At 43.3% G+C, this 11314-nt stretch overlaps 1 protein-coding gene across 1 annotated transcript; it reads right to left on the reverse strand.

Annotated features, from left to right (window-relative positions):
- Positions 1 to 1248: 1248 nt before the first annotated feature.
- LOC119328896 (T-complex protein 1 subunit alpha-like) lies at positions 1249 to 8356 on the reverse strand. Its single transcript, XM_037601895.1, has 18 exons — positions 8209 to 8356; positions 6973 to 7085; positions 6804 to 6868; positions 6567 to 6656; positions 6393 to 6479; positions 6245 to 6304; positions 6090 to 6140; positions 5900 to 5995; positions 5510 to 5575; positions 4811 to 5028; positions 4513 to 4609; positions 3991 to 4077; positions 3483 to 3617; positions 3274 to 3378; positions 2628 to 2756; positions 2440 to 2543; positions 1755 to 1845; positions 1249 to 1666 (listed from the first exon to the last, which is right to left on the reverse strand). The coding sequence occupies exons 2-18, from the start codon at positions 7043 to 7045 to the stop codon at positions 1583 to 1585; spliced, it is 1638 nt and encodes a 545-aa protein (XP_037457792.1). The 5' UTR covers positions 7046 to 7085; positions 8209 to 8356; the 3' UTR covers positions 1249 to 1582.
- Between the last annotated feature and the right edge of the window lie 2958 nt (positions 8357 to 11314).

Here is an 11314-nt window from a genome sequence, read left to right on the forward strand (position 1 = left end):
ATCCATCCCGAGACAATAATGGACGTGCAGATTTCAGAGGATTGCATCACCGAGTGCTCCTAGTCCACTCCCTCGGAATCAGCTAAGGCTGTTGTGTTGTTGTACAACATGCATTAACTGAAAACACTCCTGACAATGGAGTGTCACTGGGTTGTGCGGGTACATTTTGTTGCGTTGCGTGTCGTCCTCTCGTCTGCGCGCGTAGGCAAATTTGACAAATTTGACCTGTGGACGAAATCAAATCATAGAATGAACTGCCTGTGAAACTATTTCACGCGGCAGACCTTTTTGTGTGACGCCCGACACGAAGGCGCCACACTACACTGTGCAACGCCTTAGAGATAGGCGTTACACGTCTGACCAGCGTTGCACCCCAAACCGCCTAAAAATTGCTAAGTTATTGTGCAGAGCCTAAGAGCTAGGCGCTGCACTGTATAGTGTGGCGCCTAGCTCTCAGGCGCTGCACACTGACTTAGTAAATTTCGGATCACACGTGTGTGACGCTGACCAGGCGTGTAGCGCTTATCTGTGAGACGTTGCACGGTGTAGTGTGGCGCCTTGGTGTCGGGCATCACAAAAAAAAGTCAGCCGCGTGAAATAGTTTCACGGTCAGTTCATTCTGTGATTTGATTTTGTTCATAGGTCAAATTTATCAATTTTGCCGTGCGCGTACCCTGCTTGTGTCAGATTGTGGTGTCAAGTTTGGTCCTTTGAATACGCATATACGTTTCAGTTTGCTCTCCCACGTTCGGCTATACTCTAGTAACTAGCACGCTTAGCTGATTCGAATCGCGACGGCACGCGCGCCGTCAATGCCCCGCGTGCAGCTGCCCCGCTGCGTTCAGGGATGCACTTCTCGGTGAAACATGTCCATCTTCCCGCAAAAGAAAAGAAACGCAAACATGCTCAACTGATCCAAAAGAAACAAGGTTGCCAACATAATTTGATATACATACATACATACATACATACACATACATACATACTCAAATATTCTAGTATGTATATTACACAAAAAATTTACTCAAGTTGCAAATCTTGCCACATAATTATTACTATAACCTTGAATGTGCAAGAATTAAAATTATGGGAAAACAAACCTACAGAATCTACCAATACAAACGTGGAAAAGGTGTAAAATTCTCTTCTTTTTTTTACATACAAAGATTTCAAATTATTAGACCAAATTTAGGTCTACTTTATTTTGGCTAAACATCCTTTTCATCAAGCTGTCTAATTGCTCACATATTAAACCAAAGCAACTGCGTATTAATTGGGCCGAACATGATGCAGCAGCTTCCTGTGAAGCAGTGGTAACAGTTGATCAATACATATATGACAACAATGTTACTTGCATGAACTATCAGCAATGCCAGGCAAAATTTGCTCCCGAGTCCTACTACCCACACATAATGATACACACTCAATCACTCATACATCCATCTTCCGTACAACATTCTACCAGAACGTCCGCCAATACAAGGAGGAAGAAAAGGAAAATCACAAGCAGCAACCTATGAGTCTATAAGCAGCCAGCCATGGCATAACAAACAGCAGCCAGGGATCGTAAAATGGCATGTGGCTACACTTCTTGGCCAGACTCTTCCTTGTCAAGCTTGATCATGTCATCAATCCTCACAATGGTAATGGCTGCTTCTGTGGCAAACTGCAGAGCAAAAAGGCATATGAGATGTGCCATGGATCTAGGCATGAACACGATGGGTGACAAGCAGCCAACAAGTGGGCCAACCAACCTGAATGATCTTCACTTTGCTCATTGCTGGCTCGATGACGCCATGTTCAAGGTTGTTGCGGATTACACCTTTTGTCAGATCAAGACCCATGCTGCAGCAAATTCAAACAAAGTTGAACATGTGCAATAGAGGAAGACACAAACTGAACATGTGAAGTACTCCCTCCATCCCAAATAAGTGTCTCAACTTCAGTACAACTTTGTACTAAAGTTAGTACAAAGTTGAGATAGTTATTTTGGGACACAGGGAGTAGCACAACAAAACAGCAGTGGGCAAGTACATTGAATGATGATTGAACTAAAAAAATATCTAAAAGCAGTTACTGTTACCAAATTATACATTTAGGTGCACTTACCTAACGACTTAAGGTCAAAATTAAACCATAAGTACTATGGTGCGATACAAAAGAAAGCTCAAAGTGGACATTGAGATGGAGCTTGCAGTGTAGGAAACCAAGGAGATATTGTCTTACAGTCCCTCTATAAAATATAAGACGTTTTTTTAGTGTCAAAAAACGTCTGATATTTTGATAGAGGGAGTATATCATTGCTCAATATGCACATCCCAGAGTGCATAACTATTTTCCTCAAGAGGGTGGTGAAACTAGTCTTCAAAGGCCTACGCAACATAGCGGAGCCATAATCCGCTTAGATCTCTAACAGAGATAAATAAGCTCAAGAAGTACCTTGATAAGTGCTGCTTATCAGCATTTGTTTGAGCTTTATGATGATATGACCTAAGCTTTGCAACAAGGTCAGTTGCATCTTTTGCGGCATTAACAGCGAGGACCTGTCAACACACACCCTTGCTCCCATTAGTATATCATGTGGTTCAGTATGCAAGTATCATAGGCACAAAGATAACTGAGCAAACCTTTGGTATGATCAACAAAGATTCTGCAAATTCAGCAATCGCCAGTTGTTCCCTGGATCCAAGAGTTGTCGCAAGATTCTCCAGGTACACAGATAATGCAGCTTCTACAGCACCACCACCAGCAACTACCTGCATGCATGACCAATATACATTTTAAATACACTACTGACAATAATTAGTTTCAACCTACAAGAAAACGATAACTTACAGAACTATATTCACCGACCAGGAAAGAATATCTAATGCTAGCACTATTATGTGAAATGGCAGACGAGATATGCAGATACTACAGAATAAAGTGGTTAATTTAAATGATGACTTTTAACTGTTCCTATTCTCCTCAACATGAAAAAAGTTCTCAAGAACTGGGATTGGGGCTATTGAAAACAAGGCCTCAAAGGAAACTGCAAAAAAGGGTATAGTATGGACCAGCAACAAGAATGATATACAAAAGAATCTTGGAAAAATATCAAATCTGGGAACAAGAAAGCACCAGCTAAATTTTTAACTACCGGTTCACACTTGGTAGCAAGAAAAATGCTAAAGAAAGACAATAAATAGATTGATCTCACACTTCATATAAATCATGACAATAGGGAAACAACAAGGCGACAAGTAAAGGAAGAACATCAGCAAAAGGTCCTACCGTATTGGATTCCAAAGTTCTCTTCACAATGCACAGTGCATCGTGCAAAGACCGTTCAATCTCGTCTAGCATGAAGTCATTTGCTCCTCTGAGTATAATGGAAACCTGCATAAAAGAAAAGCAATTGTGACACCTCTAGCTTTCAAACTAATGCTGTTGCCATTCGTCGTAGTAAAGCTAGCTCAACATTGGCATGAAGAAATACTTACCGCACTTGTATTCTTTGTGCCTTTCACCAGAATTATTTCATCATCAGAAATCCTTTCCTCAACGACCTCGTCAGCATGTCCAAGGAATGATGGATCAAATGTTTCTTCACCCTCCATGTCAGCAAAAGTAGTCACCTGCAGATTCTTGTTACTTTAGGATACCGACAAGTAGTTAATTTTGGCTTGAGAAAGTAATTGTTTGCATTATTAGTTAGGAACATCAATGACAGAAGTTGTTTTATTACTAACGAGGTCCTATTGCAAAACAAAAGACTGGTAAGCTGCTACGCTGGCATAGCAAATATTGAGAAACAGGAAATCATCAAATAAATGCATTCCGACATTGCAAATTTCTTTAGAATCTTTTAAACAGAAGCAAGCGACTTTAGTAATATTTCAACAAAAGCAGGCAAGTCATGGATGAGATTCAAGAGTGTAAATTATGAAAATACTCCTTGATCATAAATATCTAATCGGCAATGTAACAATATGAAGAAATAAGCCATACCATTGTTGCACCTGTTGCCTTGGCAACATGGCGCAAATCCTCCTTACGCACACGTCTTACTGCAATTGCTCCAGCCTCAACAAAGTACTGAAATGATGTTTCATCAAACACCAATACAGCAGATTTAGTTACAATCAACACAAGTGATATCCACATACACAACAACCACCCAGTACATCTTTTCAAATTCATAAAAATCAAATGAATTATGAAACAGACACTTCCGAGGACAAAAACTTCAGATTGAGTACAATTGGAAGGGAACGTAAGGTGGCAGTGATATGCAATAAATTCTGCCATAAGGCTAAATTAACAAACATATTATGCTAACTGAAGTATAACAGATTCTGTCTGCACCACCCCAAAAGTACCAGCAGCTAAGAAAAATATGACATTCACTAACATGGACCAGTCCAACCAAATACATAAATTGTTTATGTGCTGGCAAACAGTATACAAATTATATTAAGGATGGAAAAAGCAATCTAATTATCTAACTCTACCCGAGGTACGAAAACATACCTTCAATGACATATCATCAATTCCCTTGGTGGTAAATACAACATTAGCACCAGCCTTGAGAACTTTCTCAATTCGCTCCTTCGTTATGTCAGATTCTCTGCAAAAAGAATCAAGGTACTATTGAGTACCCTAAAATAGAAAATAAATTGATTGTAAAATGGCAAAAGGCATGTAGAACCATCGCAGGAAATTAGAAACAAACAGGATATCTGAGAGAGCATATTCATTGCAGACTAATTCTGGAGATAACAAAAAGAAATATAATAATGAACTGCAAACTATAAAAAAATGAATATACCTCTCACGGATCTTCTCCAGTTCCCTTGGATCAGATACAAGGACTTGAACACCCATTTGCATTTTCATCTTCTGAAGGTTGAAATCAAGACAGGCAATTCTAGCAGGGGTTACTCTGGTAGGCATTCCTTGAGCTGCACGGCCAGTGTTCAGCGCATAACCATTCAGCAGGTAACTTTCCTTGGCGCTTTTACCATGAGCTTTCAAAATATTAATACTCTGCAGAACAAAAGAGCAGCAGTTTACAAGCAAAATTATAAGTGGCACAAAGAACAATTCACCTAACCGCATGTTAAATGAATCAAACATCATGGCCCATACATAAGAAGGCATTACAGTATTAATACAGGAGAAAAATTTTAAGTGGCAGTAGAATTGAATGAATATCAGGAAAAGGACAGCACAACATTAAGGTAGACGTAAGATTACTATACACTAGCACGTGTAATATGAAGATGTCTAATACATCCAGCAGGAAATGCAATTGGTGCATAAAGCAAAACAATAGCACAAGTTGTAAATAAATTTTGCCTAAAGAGTCCACAAAGGCTGTGCAGCTTATATCTACATTCAGAGAGAAGGGACCCAGCAACTTAAATCTACAATTGCAATAGCACAACTAACATAACTTGATATACAGCAATTACGAATAGAAAACTTTCATTTAATGTAGTATTGTAACCAAATGCACTTTGCTTACCTTGATTGGATACTTCACTTCTCCCTTGGAGTTTGTAGTCTTCACAGCTTGAACTGCTTCTACAACCTAAGAAACCATTGACATGTTAATTAAGTATCACATTGTTTCAGCCAAGGCTAATGGAAAAACAACGGAACACCTAGCATTTGGTTCCAAACATGAGTAACTTGTCAGATAAACACCATAACATGGCAGCATTATCAAAATAAATAATAGACCGGCAGCTGAAAATGCATGCATGGACTAAATAAATATTTTCGGTTTAACAAACGCCACCAAAATCAATACGTGACAACTGCACCATCAATTTCTGAGCTCCACTATGCACAGATATGTAAAAAAGAAGGCATGATCAAGAAATCTGAAGAACACATGACCATAGGAACTTACCAGATTTGCAAAGAAATTATCATCCGTTGTAATCAGTTTCGAGGACATGCTAGTTTTTGCACAGTTTATAAGAGAGTCTTTTCCAAGTTTATCCACCTACAAGTGTGGACGAATATTCATGTTAGTGAGAGTGAGCATGCAATGGAACAAAGTTGTACTGCCATTTGTTCCTCATAGAGTATTCATTTACCTTGATAGACAGCTTTTCCTCGACATACTTGCATGCTTCACGCATAGCAAGCTGGCAGAATATGAAGGTAAAAAAGTGTATTAATAATGTAAGACATTACGTGTGTTGTTCAAAATGGAAGGGGTACTGCAACAAACATATAATTATAAGCTTACCCTGTAGCCACTAATAATAGAGGTCGGGTGAATCTTATTCCTCACAAGTTCATTGGCTCTCTAGTAAAAAGAAAAGGAGCATCATGTGTAAGCACAGCAAAGAAACTCATAGACAAGGAAAACTCGGCATTGAAGCTCCATCCATTACCTTCAGCAACTCTGCCGCGATGATGACGACAGAGGTAGTTCCATCTCCAACCTCCCGGTCTTGGAGCTCAGCCAATTCCACGAGAACCTACAAACAAAAAAGAACCACAGCAAAATCTAAGAACAAAGCAATGGTTCAAACAAAACGAGGTCAGCTAGGCCTGCCAGGCATCACCTTCGCCGCGGGATGCTCGACCTCCAACATCCTCAGAATGGTGGCCCCGTCATTCGTGATCGTGACATCGCCAATATCATCCACCAGCATCTGCAGGTCGCATACACTAACTTAGTGGACTGTAACAAGGGCTGTCTCCTCAAAACTAATGTGGATCCATAACCTGTCTACTCCACTGATCCTGGCTACCCATCCACTTCAGTAACAGGATTCGTTTGCAACGTGGAAGGAACGTACCTTGTCGAGTCCGACTGGGCCGAGCGACGACTTGACGATGTTGGCCACAGCCTGGCACGCCGAGACTGCAGCCGGAGGAGATTGAGCAGCGAATTAGACATAGTTCTCGCAGCACACCATGCGATCCCGTGGAATCTGGCGTGACGAGCGGGAGGGGGAGGGGAGTTACCGTTCTGGGTGCGGACATCCTGGCCGGACTGGCGCTCGCCCATGATGTCCGGAACCTGGGCGGTGATCGCCATGGCGGCGGCAAGGGCGGTGAGTGGGGAGGGGGCAGTGGGCCTGGAGAGTTCATAAGTTTGTTAGCAGTTTAAATGGCAGAAGGCAGTTTATACATAGTACATATTAACAGGAAATGCACCAGGATCATCAAGTCCACACAAAAAATTCAACAGCAGCTATGCTGTTCATATAGTTTGTTAGTAGTTTAAACAGCACAAAGCAGTTTATATAGTACTACATATTAACAGAAAAGTGCACCAGGACCATCAAGTCCACACAAATTAATTACCTAGCACAGTTTAGAGTTCACATAATTAGACATAGGCACAAATCTAGTCTATATTATAGCCCATAGTCCACACAGTCTACCATATTACAGTCCCATTATATAGGGGCATGGTTACTTTGAGATAGTCTAAGACATCTCATTTTCAGTCAAATTATATAGGGGCATAATTCCTGACCAAATACAATAAAATATGGTCAGAAATTAACAGAGCGAGTGCGACGAGGCTCCGACAAAGCTCACACTCCACCCTTGAGCTTAGAGAGGTAGAGAAAGAGGTAGAGAATGACCCAGCAAGTGCGACGAGGCTCCAACATCTGGGCGAATGAGAGGCTCCTGGCCTTGTTGTCCTTCTCATTGAGATAATCTAAGATGATCATAAGATCACCCTCCATAAAATCAGGGAGCTCCAATGACAGCATGGTGAAGATCAGGATGTGCATCCGCGGCTGCCTTGGTAGCAATAGCGACTTCACGGACTATTGCTCACGACTAAAGCTTTCTTCGTCATCAGACTAGACCTCTTCTGCTAGCATGTATAGATCGCAAGTGGTTTAATACAGAGCATGTGCAGGTCGGCTGTGAGCATGCGTGTGCTCGTGGGGCAGTTGTGAACGCGCGTGCGTGTGTGTGTTCGCGCCTGTACAGGAGCGCGGGGAGCAGCTCCCATGGCCACGGCGGCCATGGCCGGGAGCTCGCCTCCGACCAAACCGCGGGCAGTGGGACGGGCCATCCTTGCCCTCCTCCCCGTCCGCGGTAACGGCAGCACCCCGCGTGGCCGACTGCTCACCCATCCGCATCGGCAGAGAAGCAGCGGCGCAAGCGGCAGGGAGAGATGAGAGGGATCCGAGAGGGGCGGGGGCAGATGGAAGAGGGAGGGGAGGAGGAGAGTTCAACCTCTGCACCGGTGAGGATGCGCGCCGGCGACGTGCTCGCGAGGCGACGGGGCGGCGTGATCCGTGTCGCAGGAGAGAGCACAGGAGTGAGGCGACGGGGCGAAGGCGGGTTTGATGAATCGACGGGAGAGAAACCCTAGCCCTCTTTGCTCGCATGGGTGCTGGGAGGCCCTTTTTGCATCCGTCGGGCCAGGCCCAGTTAGACATGCAGCGCGCTCCGCTTCTCTCTTATTTATTTTTTCCGTTTTCTGAACAAGTGCTGCAAGCCAATTCTTGAGGATAAACTCGAAAAAAAAGGCAATTCTTGAGGTAAATAATGAGGCTCTGAAGGACTAGCCAAAAAAATGAGGCTCTGAAGGAAAAATACTGGGAAATGATTCCCTCCACCCGGCCAATTTCATGAGTTTTGTCCGCCATCTCCCTTGGATGACACCATACCTGGCCAAACGGGCCGGCCCGGCATGGCACGGCCCGGCCCATTATAATCGTGCCTGGCCCGGCACGGCCCGCCAGGGCACGATTACTATACGGGCCGTGCCGTGTCGGTCCGCGTGCTGCGCCCCCAGGCCCAGGCACGGCCCAGTTAATAAACGGGCCGGCACGTTGGCCCGTTTAGCACGGTGGGCCGCATATTTTCAGCCTATTATTTGACGCACTGAGCGTTTTTAGCCTATTTTTACATATTGGGCCATATATAGATGTATAAAAAAAATATAAAAAACTTAATCGGGTCGTGTCGTGCCGGCCCGCGTGCCTAGCCTCCAGGCCCAGGCACGGCCCAGGGCGTGCCGCGTGCCTGGCCCAGCCCGTTTAGCCCGTGCCGTGACTGGCCCAAGGCGGGCCGTGCCGGCGTGCTCACGGGCCGGCCTGAAAAAACCGGCCCATTTGGCCAGCTATGGATGACACGTGGCTCTGGCCCACGCACGTTGTAACTCGGATTGCTCACATGTCTCAGCCTATTCTTATCCACATGAGATAGTGTTTGCAACAAGGCTTCTGTTGCAAAGAAGGTTTGCAACAAGACTCTTGTTGCAAAACGACTAGACGGCAGTTCAACATCATCTTGGATTGCAAAAGGTTTTGCAACATCATTCTTGTTGCAAAAGTCCTTTCACAACATCATCTATATTGCAAAAATGTGAAGATGATTTTTTTTTCTGCAACACAACCTCTGTTTCAAAAGTTTCCGCAACATGAGTTTTGTTGCAAAAGGTTCTGCAACATTGCCTTTGTTGCAATGATGAGAACATGGCTGGGCCGCTTGATGTCGCCCATCTAACAGTTGTTGAGATGGCGAATCTTACAAATAGATCCGCTGATGGCCAAGTAGCAGTTCCCAAAAATATATGGTTTTGCCGGCTTAATTAAGAAGTGAAAATGGACACCTACAATACACGCTCTCATTCATTGGGAATATGAAGTCATCATCTCATCAGAATGCAACTGTTTCTATGGTGACTAATTGGGAATAATTACTCCTAAGAAAAAAAATCAAATTAAAGGATAACTACAATCAGTTATTGGAGTTATCCTCATGATAATCACCGAAAAGTAGAAAAACTACTAGTTGTTCACTGTTTTTATTGGTCTAAACAATCTACCTCTCCTAATAACCCCCACCTCCCCGGGTGGTGGTGAATGTCGGCCCGTCAAACTTTCATAATTTACCCGTAGATATAGCATTCCACTTAAGTTTATGGCTCTGAATCAATTTCCACTAATGACGACTTGGTGAGGCAAGTGTAGAAGCTATACCCTCTAATCCATATTAATTGTAGTTGATTTGGTACAAATTCGTTAAGTTTTCCTACGAAGAGGACATACGCGGTTGAGTCTGCATGCGGCCGCATAGCTTAGCATCAGCCAGTGCCCAATGAAGCTAATTGAGTTGCAAGATCCATGAGGGAGGAGGAGAAGAGGGGGGGGGGGAATTGGGATGATTGTCAGTGGCACTGTAGTCCCGTTGTTGTACCAAGGGCAAGCGATTATGGCGTATGCAGCAGGAATTAGGAGCGGAGCAAAGAGTTAGCAATTATAAACGATTGACTACATTCGATCACCTTTGCAGGAAAAAAACAAATAAAAAATTGCATTTTTTGTTAAATCAATGGATGGATGAATGTTAAGTAGTATACTACACCTTTTTGTCTAGTAGTATGATGTGCATAAAAATATCATTTTTTAAGTCCCCCATATCATACTAACTTGTAAACTACAACAAAGAGAAGAGCAGGACCCTGAGGCCAACTGATTGTTGACGCTCAAAAGTGGCACGGGCACCAAGGATGACTTCAACCCATAGGAAGATGAGGTCATTTCGAGAACTGGAGTTTATCATTGTGTCGCCCTCTCCGAGAAGAGAATAATGGGTACAATGATGGTCCAAAGAAAGAGCTCAGACGCGAAAGTATGACAAATTCAAAGAAGTATATGTTTGACAGCTAGTAATAGACTGCCTAAAACCGTCCTTAAGATTGCTTCAAATGTAAAAGTTCTCAACATGAAAGTTCTTAGCCACGCCGAGGCGAACAATTTTGCTTTGGGGTCATCGCAATCCAAGGTTGCATACAACCTCGGGGGTCGAGATGATGCATTGCACATGAGCAGTCTAAAGATGATCGGACTGTCAGGCCCAAGCCAGACGAATCACCATTCTCTATGCCTTATATTAGGGCGGGGGGCTATAGCCCCCCTCCTCTTCATGACACCCTTATGTTTTTTAGTAGTTGTTTCTGTTTCTTTCAGAAAAAAGTATTGTGCATATGACATAATAGGTGAAGGGGGGTGTTCCTAGTTATTGTCAAAGTTTGGCCTCTGTGTGGTGCCCAAAGCCGAAGCGCATGCTCCTCACAGAGTTACTCTTCACTTTTGCCATCTCTTTCAAGAAAAATATACTATTCATCTATAAGGACAGACAAAGATGACTTTGGTATTCAGACTGAAGTTGCTATGACATGTGGACTCGTGGATGTACCTGGGTAGATTTTTTGTAGGTAAAAGGATTTTGTTCCTAGTGCTAGCGAAGAGAAAAGGATGTCTTTTAGGTAATAATGAGTCAAGACCCTGCACTACAGAGTTGTTATGTTAAGGGCATGAAGGGCCGGTTC

The sequence above is a fragment of the Triticum dicoccoides genome, chromosome 7A, assembly GCF_002162155.2.
Source record: "Triticum dicoccoides isolate Atlit2015 ecotype Zavitan chromosome 7A, WEW_v2.0, whole genome shotgun sequence".
NCBI lineage: Eukaryota > Viridiplantae > Streptophyta > Magnoliopsida > Poales > Poaceae > Triticum > Triticum dicoccoides.

Bases quoted from the DNA above. Each gene is read 5' to 3' on its own strand.
- LOC119328896 (XM_037601895.1), bottom strand. From the start codon at position 7,045: ATGGCGATCACCGCCCAGGTTCCGGACATCATGGGCGAGCGCCAGTCC. The intron at 1,846-2,439 runs GTACTTCTTGAG...AATTTGCTGCAG, and splicing joins GATAAGCAGCACTTATCAAG to CATGGGTCTTGATCTGACAA. The intron at 1,667-1,754 runs GTTGGTTGGCCC...TTTGCTCTGCAG, and splicing joins GCAAAGTGAAGATCATTCAG to TTTGCCACAGAAGCAGCCAT.